The following is a 15,904-nucleotide window of genomic DNA, read 5'->3' as shown; positions in this document are numbered from 1 at the left end:
CAATGAAGTCCCAAGAGAGACAATGATATCACCCTCCTGGCTTTGATGTCTTTGATAGTATTGCTAATAGAAAATTTATTTTAGTATTGCATGTAAATAGTACAATTTTATATAAGTTACTATACTAAAGTAGGAAGCGTTACGTTTTTCTCTTTTTTTAAATTTTTCTTTTTGCACTTTTACTCTTCATTTTATGTGGCAAAAGTGAACAGTGCATGGTGATGTTTTTTCGCACTTTTACTGTTCATTTTATGTGGCGATATTAAACAACAAAAGTGAAATGCCCGTTAATGAATAGTGTTTCAAAAAAATAACCCGTTTCAGAAAATAGTGAACAGTTTTGCCCGTGGTTCAGAAAAACTAGGATTTTTTACACATCATTTCTCCTCCTCCTCCACCCTCACATCCTTATATAAAAGGTTATGATTTAGAATTTTTTTGCACATCATTTCTCTCCACCGGCGTACCGGTGCAGAGCTGCCTCGATCGTCTCCCGCTCCTTTTCAATGATGGTGCTGCCGAGGCACAAAACAGTACACCAGAACAGTATATTTGCATGAACAATAATCCGTGGGAAAAATAAATTCTCTGTCGATTACTGTCCATTTTACATCACAACATCAGCGAACCGTATATCAACAATTACCAGAACAAAAATGAAAAAGTATCCAAATAAAGCCAGAACTTCTAACCGGGAAGCATTAGGTATTTCTCTTTTTTTCCACTTTTACTGTTCATTTCATGTGGCAACAGTAAACAACAAAAGTAAACAGTGTCAGTTAACAAATAGCTTTTCAAAAAAATGACCCTGTTTAGAAAATAGTGAACAACTTAAAAAAAAAGCCTGTGGTTCATAAAGAAACTATGATTTTTTTGCACACCATTTCTCTCCCCCTCCTCCACCCTCACGTCCTTATATAAATGCTTAAGATTTAGGATTTTTCTGCACATCATTTCTCTTCACCGACTTATCGGTGCAGAGCCGCCACGATCATCTCCCGCCCCTTTCCAATGATGGTGTTGCCGAGGCACAAAAATAGTAAACCGAAACAGTATATTTGCATTGATACGTCTTCAACGTATCTATAATTTTTTATTGTTCCATGCTATTATATTATCTGTTTTGGATGTTTAATGGGCTTTATTATACACTTTTATATTATTTTTGGGACTAACCTATTAACCGAAGGCCAGTGCAACTTGTTGTTTTTTTGCCTATTTCAGTGTTTTGTAGAAAAAGAATATCAAACAGAATCCAAACGGAATGAAATCTTCGATCGGGAGAGTTATTTTTGGAACAAACGTGATCCAGGGGACTTGGAGTGGACGTCAAGAAAGAAGAGAGGAGGCCACGAGGCAGGGAGGCGCGCCTGCCCCCCTGGCACGCCCCCACCCTCGTGGGCCCCTCGCAGCTCCACCGACCTACTTCTTCCTCCTATATATACTCATATACCCCAAAAACATCGAGGAGCACCACGAAACCCTATTTCCACCGCCGCAACCTTCTGTACCCGTGAGATCCCATCTTGGGGCCTTTTTCGGCGCTCCGCCGGAGGGGGAATCGATCACGGTGGGCTTCTACATGAACACCATAGCCTCTCCGATGATGTGTGAGTAGTTTACCACAAACCTTCGGGTCCATAGTTATTAGCTAGATGACTTCTTCTCTTTCTTTGGATCTCAATACAAAGTTCTCCTCGATCTTCTTTGAGATCTATTCGATGTAATTCTTTTTGCGGTGTGTTTGTCGAGATCCGATGAATTGTGGGTTTATGATCAAGATTATCTATGAACAATATTTGAATCTCCTCTGAATTCTTTTATGTATGATTTGTTATCTTTGCAAGTCTCTTCGAATTATCAGTTTGGTTTGGCCTACTAGATTGATCTTTCTTGCAATGGGAGAAGTGGTTAGCTTTGGGTTCAATCTTGCGGTGTCCTTTCCCAGTGACAGCAGGGGCAGCAAGGCACGTATTGTATTGTTGCCATCGAGGATAAAAAGATTGGGTTTATATCATATTGTTTGAGTTTATCCCTCTACATCATGTCATCTTGCCTAATGCGTTACTCTGTTTTTATGAACTTAATACTCTAGATGCATGCTGGATAACGGTCGATGTGTGGAGTAATAATAGTAGATGCAGAATCGTTTCGGTCTACTTGTCGCGGACGTGATGCCTATATACATGGTCATGCCTAGATATTCTCATAACTATGCACTTTTCTATCAATTGCTCGACAGTAATTTGTTCACCCACCGTAATTTATGCTATCTTGAGAGAAGCCACTAGTGAAACCTATGGCCCCCGGGTCTATCTTCCATCATATTAATCTCCCGCCAACGTGCTATTTCTGCCGCCGTTTACTTTGCAATCTTTACTTTCAGTTTATATCATAAAAATACCAAAAATATTTATCTTATTATCTCTATCATATCTCACTTTTTCAAGTGGCCGTGAAGGGATTGACAACCCCTTTATTGCGTTGGTTGCAAGGTTCTTATTTGTTTGTGTAGGTACGAGGTGACTTGCGTGTAGTCTCCTACTGGATTGATACCTTGGTTCTCAAAACTGAGGGAAATACTTACGCTACTTTGCTGCATCACCCTTTCCTCTTCAAGGGAAAACCAACGCATGCTCAAGAGGTAGCAAGAAGGATTTCTGGCGCCGTTGCCGGGGAGGCTTACGCCATGTCAAGTCAAGATTTAATCTCCCAGCAACTAGCCATTTCTGGCGCCTTTGCCAGGGAGATCTACGCCAAGTCAAGACACACCAAGTACTCATCATAAACTCTTATCCCTTGCATTACATTATTTGCCATTTGCCTCTCGTTTTCCTCTCCTCCACTTCACCTTTGCCTTTTCTTCGCCCTCCTTCCATTCGATCTTGTGTTACCATGTGCCTTCTTTTTGCTTGCATCTTTGCTTGCTAAAAATTTATGGATCCTCACCCCCTTGCTAATTTTTTAAGAGATCCAATTATGATGAACCAATTTCTAGTGATTTGAGTGCACTAGATTATCTTTATGAGGTTTTGCTTGAAATTCGTAAATCTGAAAATTGTGATGAAGAAATTTATGAAGAGATTCACGATAGCCCCTTGAATAAAAAGCATGATTGCAATGATTTTACTATAAATTCTCTTGATGGCAATTGTGCTAATAATATGCAAAACCCTTAGTTTGGGGATGCTAATTTTGCTATGACTATTATTTGTAGCAATGATCATGATTGGGGTGATTCTTCTTTTGATCTTGAAAATTTATTTAAGCCCCATGATGAATATGAGATTGATAATAATGTTTGCAATAATATTGAAAGTGGGTTTGGAAGAGTGTCAACTTTAGATCCTACATATTTGGAGAATGTTCAATCTTATGAAGTTTTTGATAAAAGTGGGTTTGGAGAGGTCATGACTTTAGTTAATGTTAATCCCACTATTTTGGAAGAGTGTCAACTTTGCATACATGTGGATCGTGTTAAGAATATGTTATGTGATAGCTATGTTGTTGAATTTGCTTATGGTCCTACATGTAATTATTATGAGAGAGAAAAATATGGTTGTAGAAATTTTCAAATTACCTCTCTTCATGTTGAGAATGCTATCGTCTCTTTCTTCTTCCTTGCATATGCTAGTTTTTCCTTGCCTTGAAAATTTGTTTGCTTACAAAATGCCTATGCATAGGAAGTATGTTAGACTTAGATGTGTTTGTCACGTGTTTTATGATGCTCTATTTGCGCTTCAATTCTTGTCTTTCATATTAGCATCATTAAAATTATCAATGCCTAGCTAAAAAGGCTTTAAAGAAAAGCGCTTGTTGGGAGGCAACCCAATTTTGTTTTTGTTTCTTGCTTTTTGGTTCTGTTTAGTAATAAATAATTCATCTAGCTTCTGTTTAGATGTGGTTTTATGTTTTAATTAGTGTTTGTGCCAAGTAGAACCTTTGGGAAGACTTGGGTGAAGTCTTCGCGATCTTGCTGTAAAAAAACAGAAACTTTAGCACTCACGAGATTAGCTGACATTTTTTACTGGAGAGTGTTATATAGTTGATTCTTTTTTCAGTTGATTAACAGACAAATTCCTCACGTCCAGCAATTTATTTCAGAATTTTTGGAGTTACAGAAGTATACGTTTGATCCAGATTACTACAGACTGTTCTGTTTTTGACAGATTCAGTTTTTTGTGTGTTGTTTGCTTATTTTGGTGAATCTATGGCTAGTATCAGAGGGTATGAACCATAGAGAAGTTGGAATACAGTAGGTTTAACACAAATATAAATAAAGAATGAGTTCATTACAGTACCTTATGGTGGTAATTTGTTTTCTTATACTAACGGAGCTCATAAGATTTTCTGTTAAGTTTTGTGTTGTGAAGTTTTCAAGTTTTGGGTAAAGATTTAATGGATTATGGAATAAGGAGTGGCAAGAGCCTAAGCTTGGGGATTCCCAAGGCACCCCAAGTTAAAATTCAAGGACAACCAAAAGCCTAAGCTTGGGGATGCCCCGGAAGGCATCCCCTCTTTCGTCTTTGTCTATCGGTAACTTTACTTGAGGCTATATTTTTATTCACCACATGATATGTGTTTTGCTTGGAGCGTCTTGTATGATTTGAGTCTTTTCTTTTTAGTTTACCACAATCATCCTTGCTGTACACACCTTTTGGAAGAGACACACATTGATCAGAATTTATTAGAATACTCTATGTGCTTCACTTATATCTTTTGAGCTAGATAATTTTGCTCTAGTACTTCACTTATATCTTTTAGAGCACGGTGGTGGTTTTATTTTATAGAAAATATTGATCTCTCATGCTTCACTTATATTATTTTGATATTCTTTTAGAACAGCATGGTAGTTTGCTTTGGTTATAAAATTAGTCCTAATATGATGAACATCCAAGATGGGTATAATAAAAACTATCATATAAAGTGCATTGAATACTATGAGAAGTTTGATACTCCCTCTGTAAACTAATATAAGAGCGTTTAGATCACTACTTTAGTATTCTAAATGCTCTTATATTAGTTTACGGAGGGAGTACTTGATAATTCTTTTGAGATATGAAGATGGTGATATTAGAGTCATGCTAGTTGAGTACTTGTGAATTTGAGAAATACTTGTTCTAAAGTTTGTGATTACCGTAGCATGCACGTATGGTGAACCGTTATGTGATGAAGTCGAAGCATGATTTATTTATTGATTGTCTTCCTTATGAGTGGCGGTCGGGGACAAGCGATGGTCTTTTCCTACCAATCTATCCCCGTAGGAGCATGCACGTAGTACTTCGTTTCCATAACTAATAGATTTTTGCAATAAGTATGTGAGTTCTTAATGACTAATGTTGAGTCCACTGATTATACGCACTCTCACCCTTCCACCATTGCTAGCCTCTCTAATACCGCGCACCTTTCGCCGGTATCATACACCCACCATATAACTTCCTCAAAACAGCCACCATACCTACCCATTATGGCATTTCCATAGCCATTCCGAGATATATTGCCATGCAACTTACCACTGTTCCGTTTGTTATGACACGTTTCATCATTGTCATATTGCTTTGCATGATCATGTAGTTGACATCGTATTTGTGGCTAAGCCACCTTTATAATTCTTTCATACATGTCACTCTTGATTCATTGCATATCCCGGTACACCGCCGGAGGCATTCACATACAGTCATATTTTGTTCCAAGTATTGAGTTGTAATCTTTGAGTTGTAAGTAAATAAAAGTGTGATGATCATCATTATTAGAGCATTGTCCCAAGTGAGGAAAGGATGATGACGACTATGATTCCCCCACAAGTCGGGATGAGACTCCGGACGAAAAGAAAAAAAAAGGAGGCCATAAAAAAAGAGAAGGCCCAAATAAAAAAAATTGAGAGAAAAAGAGAGAAGGGACAATGTTACTATCCTTTTACCACACTTGTGCTTCAAAATAGCACCATGATCTTCATAATAGAGAGTCTCCTATGTTGTCACTTTCATATACTAGTGGGAATTTTACATTATAGAACTTGGCTTGTATATTCCAATGATGGGTTCCTCAAAATGCCCTAGGTCTTCGTGAGCAAGCGAGTTGGATGCACACCCACTTAGTTTTTTTGTTGAGCTTTCATACACTTATAGCTCTAGTGCATCCGTTGCATGGCAATCCCTACTCACTCACATTGATATCTATTGATGGGCATCTTCATAGCCCGTTGATACGCCTAGTTGATGTGAGACTACCTTCTCCTTTTTGTCTTCTCCACAACCACCATTCTATTCCACATATAGTGCTATGTCCATAGCTCACGCTCATGTATTGCGTGAAGATTGAAAAAGTTTGAGAACATCAAAAGTATGAAATAATTGTTTGCCTTGTCACCGGGGTTGTGCATGATTAAATACTTTGTGTGATGAAGATAGAGCATAGCCAGACTATATGATTTTGTAGGGATAACTTTCTTTGGCCATGTTATTTTGAGAAGACATGATTGCTTTGTTAGTATGCTTGAAGTATTATTATTTTCATGTCAATATTTAACTTTTGTCTTGAATATTTAGGATCTGAACATTCATGCCACTATAAAGGAAATTACATTGAGAAATATGCTAGGTAGCGTTCCACATCAAAAATTCTGTTTTTATCATTTACCTACTCGAGGACGAGCAGGAATTAAGCTTGGGATGCTTGATACGTATCCAACGTATCTATAATTTTTTATTGTTCCATGATATTATATTATCTGTTTTGGATGTTTAATGGGCTTTATTATACACGTTTATATTATTTTTGGGACTAACCTATTAACCGAAGGCCCAGTGCAAATTGCTGTTTTTTTTTGCCTATTTCAGTGTTTCGCATAAAAGGAATATCAAACGGAATCCAAACGGAATAAAATCTTCGGGAGAGTTATTTTTGGAATAAACGTGATCTAGGGGACTTGGAGTGGACCTCAAGAAAGACGCGAGGAGGCCACGAGGCAGGGAGGCGCGCCTGCCCCCCCCCCCCCCCGGGGGCGCGCCCCCACCCTCATGGGCCCCTCGCAGCTCCACCGACCTACTTCTTCCTTCTATATATACTCATATACCCCAAAAACATTCAGGAGCACCACGAAACCCTATTTCCACCACCGCAACCTTCTGTACCCGTGAGATCCCATCTTGGGGCCTTTTTGGCGCTCCGCCGGAGGGGGAATCGATCACGGAGGGCTTCTACATCAACACCATAGCCTCTCCGATGAAGTGTGAGTAGTTTACCACAAACCTTCGGGTCCATAGTTATTAGCTAGATGGCTTCTTCTCTCTCTTTGGATCTCAATACAAAGTTCTATTCGATCTTCTTGGAGATCTATTCGATGTAATTCTTTTTGCGGTGTGTTTGTCGAGATCCGATGAATTGTGGGTTTATGATCAAGATTATCTATGAACAATATTTGAATATCCTCTGAATTTTTTTATGTATGATTTGTTATCTTTGCAAGTCTCTTCGAATTGTCAGTTTGGTTTGGCCTACTAGATTGATCTTTCTTGCAATGGGAGAAGTGGTTAGCTTTGGGTTCAATCTTGCGGTGTCCTTTCCCAGTGACAGCAGGGGCAGCAAGGCACGTATTGTATTGTTGCCATCGAGGATAAAAAGATTGGGTTTATATCATATTGTTTGAGTTTATCCCTCTACATCATGTCATCTTGCCTAATGCGTTACTCTGTTCTTATGAACTTAATATTCTAGATGGATGCTGGATAGCAGTCGATGTGTGGAGTAATAGTAGTAGATGCAGAATCGTTTCGGTCTACTTGTCGCGGACGTGATGACTATATACATGATCATGCCTAGATATTTTCATAACTATGCACTTTTCTATCAATTGCTCGACAGTAATTTGTTCACCCACCGTAAATTATGCTATCTTGAGAGAAGCCACTAGTGAAACCTATGGCCCCCGGGTCTATCTACCATCATATTAATCTCCCGCCAACGTGCTATTTCTGCAGCCGTTTACTTTGCAATCTTTACTTTCAGTTTATATCATAAAAATACCAAAAATATTTATCTTAGTATCTCTATCATATCTCACTTTTGCAAGTGGCCGTGAAGGGATTGAAAACCCATTTATCGCGTTGGTTGCAAGGTTCTTATTTGTTTGTGTAGGTACGAGGTGACTTGCGTGTAGTCTCCTACTGGATTGATACCTTGGTTCTCAAAACTGAGGAAAATATTTACACTACTTTGCTGCATCACCCTTTCCTGTTCAAGGGAAAACCAACGCATGCTCAAGAGGTAGCATGCATGAACAATAATCCGTAGGAAAAATAAATTCTCTGTCGATTACTGCCCATTTTACACCATGACATCAGCAAACAGTACACTATCAATTACCCGAATAAAATGGAAAAATATCCTGATAAAGCCAGAACTGCTAACCAAAACAATAGCCCAAATAAAACCCAAAAAAATAAAACCAATGAAACGGTGCAATACCTAAATAAACTGAAAACATTAACCCACCCGAACATCAAACCGAAACAGTACCTGAATTGTAACCCAGAACAATACACCACAATAAAAACAGTAAATCAGCACTATGCATTACGTGAACTGTAATCCAAAAGGAATACAAAAAAACTCCAAAAAAATGAGCCTCCTTCTTCCCGGGTGCACTAACTTACGCGAGGAGAATAGCCTATGTTGTTGCCGTCGTCTACCTCACCTTGTGCTTCCCCTATGACCAACCAGACCAAGGCTTCACCACAATGCCGTTACTGAAGTCACCTCTAGGACGAGCTCCATCACGGCAGTCTATAAGCGACCAGCAAGAAGAGACAACATGAAATATAAAAACTATCACTTGACCAACCTCTCCACTCCATTCCCTAATCTATTTCTTCGACCAATTCAAAGAAAAAGAGGAAAATACAAGACAATGCATCATTCGTGAAGGGTAGTGTTTACTCAAAAAACTTCCTCAGACGCCAAAATTTTCTAAACCATGGACAAACCACTTGTCCTATATCACAGTTTAAAAGTGCATTGGTTTGATTCTTCTATATTTAGATTAGCCATTCATAGATACCACATTTAAATAAGTCCTCCGCCAATTACTATCCATCTTTACACCATGACAATACTCCGTCAATTACTATCCACTTTTACACCATGACAAATTTGGGGTTTAAATTACTTACGAAATTTTAAATTTGAATTTTATTAAATAAATCCTTGTTTGAGAAAGAATAAAATAGTGGCGGCTAGGAACTAGATACGGGATATAGGTGAAAAAGATGCACAAACTGAACGAGAAATATTTTCCTACTATAGGGTCTGCACATAGGTAACAATCCCATTCGATCTCACTATTGACCAAACAGGGCATATGAGAATGAATCCAAATACATATTACTAGTGCGCCCATCATATTTTCCTTACTTACGAAAGGGGAAACATATGTGCTTACAAAAAAAATGGAATAGGCCAGCCAACTTACTTAATTTGTCAATTCATTTAGTGTTTGTTAGATGTCTACACAGATCATGTGATAAAGATAAAATTCGTGTTTTCCTTTTCATTATATTTTCTTACATAAGACACGTTGTTGTTTTTTGCTTATTTCAAAAAATACAAATGGAAGCGGTCACGGACGCGGCGTGCATGGCGCTTCTTCGGTGCTACTATACTTCTATAGCTACAAAACTTACATATTATTGGTACACACATTTACAAGTCGTAAGTAAAGTGTCATTTTTAGACATTCCTGAAGAAATTTAGCTATGCCTATATAAAACCGTTAACACCTACTTATTACGTGATTATAGAAAAATATTCTTAAAACAACGAAACACACTATAAACACCATTAAAATAGAAAAACATAAATTGTGCAACGGGTTTGATCATAAAGAAATACAGTTGGTGAAAAAATGCATGACATATGTAGGTACAAGATTCATTTGAAGCATAAATAATCAAATGTCAACAAGGACACCAAAGGTATCTAAGATGCTATTATGTTTGCAAAAGGAACATTCTATATATGTCACTAAATTTGGTTACAATTTCTTCAGAAAAATCAAATAATATATTCACAAGATTTTTCTGGAAGCACATGTAGCTTTATTCATACTCATAACAATTACACGTACATTGATTTGGACCTAAGATCCAAGAATAACCAAAGTAACTTCTATGACTAAGAATTATAAAAAAATCACTTGAAAACACCTCCTTCGCGGTATCAATCTCTGCTCGAAGAAATACTCCAAAGACTTCGGTAAAGAGACTGCAATTGGGCTGGAGCAACGATGTTGTCACTCTTTCACCCGCACGAACATTACCAATAATGGTTTTTGAAAGCGCCTTGAGTCGCCCATCCAAAAAATGGAAAGCCTTGATCGATGAACGTACTTGGGCCAGGGATGATCCCCTACAATGCAGGTCGTCGAACACTATATCTTCACCATGGTGTCGATGAAAGATTTCACCTCCATAAAGAACTAGACCAACAAAAAAGCTTGACACAACAACATAAACTCATCAGATCAGAATAATTGGATCCGTGAGGATAGAAAACTCTCTAACCTAGTGGCACTTCCAAAATAAAAAGAGAAAATTTATTCTCACACAACTATGATGATCACTAGATGTTGGAGAAGAACATAGAGGTCTTGAAGATCCGAGGTCCCCCCCACCCCTCGGCACCAAGATGATAACCGGAGTCCAGAGGTGAGGGGATCTAAATTTCTCAGATGGCGGCGGCGATGGTGGCACGAGAAACCCTCCTATATATGTTCTCAAGATAAAAGGCCAAGATCTACTTAAATTGCATTTGTAGAATCCTAGCCCGCGCATCGAGCGGGCCACTTTCCTAGTTTTAGAAGAGAAATAAAAAACGGACAAACACATCTTAGGAAAAACCCAGGGATAAACCACCCTAGAAATTCGGGGGAAGGTTCTCAAAACCAATTGAGGAAGACTAAAATGGACCGGCCCAGTTATGCCATGGATTAAAAACAAATAGGCGCCAACAACCGATAATGTTGTAGTTGGCGCCTTAAGCGCTGAATAAGATCGGAAAATAGCAGCGCAAATCCTATATGAAGTTTAATGCGTCGTACGGTTGACCAATCGTGCAGACCAACAACAGCCAATGATGTCAATGGGCCGGCACAACCTACTACAACGCATCCGAATTTTTGGAGAAGGTTTGGACCGGTTTTTCCAAAAAAATAATAATTGTTTTTTACATGTTTTATTTGGTTTTATTTTCGTTTTTTTATTTCTTTAAAAAGTTCCCTTTTAAAAAGATGTTCGAAAAATCCAATTTTGTTCAAACTTTCAATACACAATCATGGTTATCGAAAAATGTCCCTGTTTAAAAAAAAATACATTCGCATATTTAGAATTTGTTCACAAATTCAAAATAATTTGGGAATTTCAAGAAATTCTTTGGAATTAAAAAAAATCTACCTGTTTTAAAACACAAATTCCAAAAATGTCCATATGTTTGAAAGTTTCACAAATTTCCAAAAAAATCTGTAGTTGGAGAAAATGTTTGGGTTTTTAAAGAAAAACCGGAATTTTACAATATGTTCGTGCTTTCAGTTTCTCTTCCCGTTTGGAAAAAAATCTTGGGTTTTACAAAAACATTACTGATTTTTTTTAAAAAAAATCACATTTTCTAACAATATTAGATTTGTTTAAAAACATATTATTTTAAGAAAAATAAAAAATAAAAACCGGGAGCTACTGTCCACTGACCGCTACAGTGCCAACGCTATACTAATTGAATCGCTACCGTAGAAGATTGTGAATGTAGCTACACTACGCCGCTGCTACATGGGCCGGCTCAATATGAAGCGCCGATGTGCGTCACGGTTCGCTATTGGACGCAGTGAGCGTCCAACTGGAAGGTGCGGATTTGCAGGCCTCAAACCCAACGCTGCTGCTTATTCCTACACCCGAGAGACCGGCCCATAGTGCCCAAACACCCACGACTTTACTCACGAAGGATCGTTTCCTACTACTAGGTATCTGTTTCATGCCTTCTCCCGCTAGGATCGGAAATTCTTATAAAGCCCTAAAGCCGCTAGTTGCAACAAGCACTTCAAACCGGGTCGCAATTGCCTGATCAAGTGCGCCGCCACTTTGGCGATCCGGCCGCCGCCTTGTTTCCCCTCTTCCTGCGATTCGGCCGCCGCCTTGGCTTCCCCTCCTCCCGCGACCCGGCCGCCGCCCTGGCTTCCCCTCCTCCCGCGACCCGGCCGCCGCCTTGGCTTCCCCTCCTCCCGCGACCCGGCCGCCGCCTTGGCTTACCCTCCTCCTGCGGCCCGGCCGCCGCCTCTTGGCTTCCCCTTCTCCTGCGATCCGGCCGCGCCTTGGCTGCAGTCCGCTTGATATCTCTACGCATCGGACGAGGTCAAGCGAGCAGACCAGCTGCCCATCTGGCTGCTGCAAAGTCGCGCTTCAGGTTTTACGCCGCATCCCTGGTTCAACGATTTTGATCATGGATCAGGTGGATTTTTTTTCCCACTATCTGTTCCGTCCCGTTTTTAGGTTTTCACACCATTTACCATTTTTTCTCTTTGTTTGTCCACACAGCTTTACCGCAGGATCAGTAGAAGCATTGTTAAGATAGCGATTGGGCATTCCTTTTATCATGGTTTTGTTTCTGATATCATGCCACGGCTCACTGTAATGGCAAGTGCGGCCTCATTTCCAACGCCATTGAAAAATTACGATGTCCTTCTGAGTTTTCCAGATGGAAAAGAGTTCTTTTACCCTGCAGAAAGCGCTATCCAAATCATCCAAATCACAGACGGTATTGCTGTAATAGAATGCCATGGGGAAGAGATTGATACAGATCTGGTCGAGGCACTTCAAGTATGTGGAGAACAAGTTTCAATATCTGAAGAAGTGTATACATATAATGCTTACGCTGAGGGCATAGAAAGCGCCATAACCAAAGGTTATGTAATGTAAGTTCCATGCGTAAGAAAATTACTTATTCCCCGCGAAAAAAAGAACTACTTATTCTCAAACACTAACTTGCCTCTTTACAAGCAGGTCAATACAAGAGAGTTCGTTCTTCCACAGCTGCTCTGCAGGTTTAACTTTGCACCTGGGAGCATTGGTCATTAACAAAGGCGGTCAATTGGTTGGCTTGTGTACTGGGTTTGATCGCCACCTAATTGCTAGAGAAATGTCTGCACTAGCATAAGTAGATCCTGATTACATATACCCAACCGAAGACTGTTTATGTTCTTTTTTCAAATAAATAATTTAGTTCATGAATATTATGTTAGAGCATGCTTTGAATTAATGCTTCCACAGTCCTACTGATTATGTTTCTCACAAACGACATGGTGAAATGCATGGGAATATTTCCCTGAAATGCTATTTCACACTTTCAGCAGCTACGGACAAGAATTTAAAAGCATGTACCTTGTTTCAAAGATCTAGTTATATTGTGTTCTATGGCTAATTAAGAAACTTTATAGATATTGGGATCTAGCTATAATTTTTTCACAATTTGGGCTTTGCACTTAGATTTAATATATAGTCAAATATACATAACCAGTGTTAGGTAAGAACCTATTTTGCATCTTGGTTCACTGCTTTACCCATTTGTGTTTGGGAAAGCAATATTCATAATTGATTAAAATGTGCACTTTATCTGAAGTGCATTTTATAAAATGGTTGCAAAAAGAAACTTTAGTCAGAATTGAAAGGCCAAGCTTGGGAAGAATAACGGAGCATATGGCAGAACCAAATAGCTATTGATAGCCCTGTTACTTTTATATGTTTTTTAAGCTGTTGAGCAATTGCTTCTCCTGGTCTTTGGTGAATGAGAGGATAATTCAAGAAAATTGAGTGGGGTAAAATGGTCTTGTTCCAGTAATTCTATATCAGTGTTAGATAAGAACATATTTTCAGAAAATGAGAGGGTAAAATCCCACATTCTTCAGCCGTGACTGGTGACACCTTTGTTATTTTTTAATTGAAGTAGGAGCTTATGTTGGCCACTGTAACTTTTTGGCAATGCTACCAACCACCAACTTCTGTCTTGATGAAACCTGAATATTACACAGTACACTCAATTGATTTGAGAGCAATATGACAGCGCTTCTGTGGTTGCTAGTTTTTGTTAAAAATATACATCGTCCTCCTAGTGGTATGATATTTTGGCTGCAGTTTTTTTTTCTTATGATGGAGCTATATCCTAAGATAAAAATACCAATCTATATGTGACTATCTAACCTATCAAGTGCTTTGTGCCTTTGGGCAAGATGATTTGTCGTATCAAGTGTTTGTCATTCTGTCCTGGCATTTTGAACCCCTTGAGGTGGCAGTTTTCAACATTTTAACCTGCCATGTCTTCCCTGGATTATTTGAGCTTGTGCACCTTTTTCAGTTTTCATCCGTGTCCATATGTAAAAAGAGAGTGTATCTGATGCCTCCTCTTGTATTTCAGGAGAACCATTTGTAGATGGGCAAGCTGTTCCTTAGGACCCCGAATACCACAAGGAGTGGGTGAGAAACACTCCTTTTGGCAACCGGTGTACTCATAGCCGTCCCAACTTTGAAAGGAGAAGGTATAACACGTGTACAGTCCTACCTGTGCGGGCCTGATCCACCAAGTTATCAGTTTCCCTCACAGGTAACCCAAGCTACGAATGCAGCGGCAACTACAACAACACCGCCCCACCTGCTTACGAAGGCAGGAACGGGCCAGGGGAGGCATTACCAATAGAGATCACTGCTAGAAGATTGCCGTAGGAAAGTTAGTACGGATTTTTTGCATATATTCTCTATCCGTACCAGTTTTGTGAGAAATATAATTACTAAAGCTTAGGCAAATGCTCTCTTTTTTCTCTTTGTTGAAATAAATACAGTGTTGACTAAATTTTCGTGTGGAGCCAGGGTAAACAAGTGCCTCATGGTGCCAGGTGTAAGAATTTGTGAGAAAACTTGTGTTTATTGATTCTGGGCAAAGCCCTATTTATACAAGGATTTGGGCGCCTCCGGAGAGGCGTCCGTTTACAATAGGCGCCTGTGGCGCGAGAAGACGCCCGTACGGACGTTCGCGTCCGTATGGTGCTTTGGACACACGTACGACTCTTAGCGCTAATGACGTTGCTTTATTCTTAACACTCCCCCTTGTACAAAGCTGCTTCTTCTATGTCTTGCATCCTTGTATAACTTTGAGAATATTGCTCTTAATCACAAGCGTATATGATCTTGAATAACTCCTCCAAAAACCATGTGGAAAAAATATGAGGAGAATAGAACTTGATATGTTGTTAAAACTCCATTAAAACCCAATAGGAAAAATAGGAGAAAATGTTACAACATATGTTATCGTCTCTTTGATAACTTATATGAGAAAACCTTGAGGATAAAACTCATTGGTAAGTTTAGAGGACAATTAATATGTCTTGTATACACTCATTAAAAACCCCGGTGGGGAAAAATAGGATGTATGACATATATTCTTATGTTGATATTACCTCATTAAAAACCTTGATGAGAACCATGAGAGTAAACTCATAAAGGAAAAAAGAGTGCAATATAATGTTTGAACAGGTTATGGTTCAGAGAGACTCTCCCCCTGATCTTTGCAAATCTCGAAGTCGTCGCATACCAATCCCATGAACATATTTTTCAAATGTTGAAGCTGGGAGTGACTTTGTGAATAGATCAGCTAGATTATCGCATGATCTGACTTGCAAAATGTTTATCTTCCCTTCCTTTTGTAATTGATGGGGAAAAAATAATTTAGGAGAAATATGCTTAGTGATATTGCTCTTTATGTAACCTGTTTGCATTTGAGCAACACAAGCTGCATTATCTTCGTAGATAATGGTTGGAGATTCGATAGAACCTTTACCACATGATTTTTGTATGTGGTTTATCATTCTGCGAAG

The 15,904-nt window shown here is 39.0% G+C and overlaps 1 protein-coding gene across 2 annotated transcripts; it reads left to right on the top strand.

Annotated features, from left to right (window-relative positions):
• Nucleotides 1-12,047: 12,047 nt before the first annotated feature.
• LOC123125124 (uncharacterized) lies at nt 12,048-14,831 on the top strand. Of its 2 annotated transcripts, XM_044545655.1 has the most exons (4): nt 12,048-12,492; nt 12,579-12,955; nt 13,044-13,084; nt 14,452-14,831. In XM_044545655.1, the coding sequence occupies exons 1-4, from the start codon at nt 12,484-12,486 to the stop codon at nt 14,484-14,486; spliced, it is 462 nt and encodes a 153-aa protein (XP_044401590.1). In that variant the 5' UTR covers nt 12,048-12,483; the 3' UTR covers nt 14,487-14,831. The 2 variants fall into 2 exon arrangements, with proteins under 2 accessions (XP_044401590.1, XP_044401589.1); XM_044545654.1 differs by having other exon boundaries at nt 13,044-14,831.
• The last annotated feature ends 1,073 nt before the right edge of the window (nt 14,832-15,904 follow it).

This window comes from Triticum aestivum, chromosome 5D, assembly GCF_018294505.1.
Source record: "Triticum aestivum cultivar Chinese Spring chromosome 5D, IWGSC CS RefSeq v2.1, whole genome shotgun sequence".
NCBI lineage: Eukaryota > Viridiplantae > Streptophyta > Magnoliopsida > Poales > Poaceae > Triticum > Triticum aestivum.
Note: the sequence above shows the minus strand (reverse complement) of the source record. Positions and strands in the feature narration are given on the sequence as shown.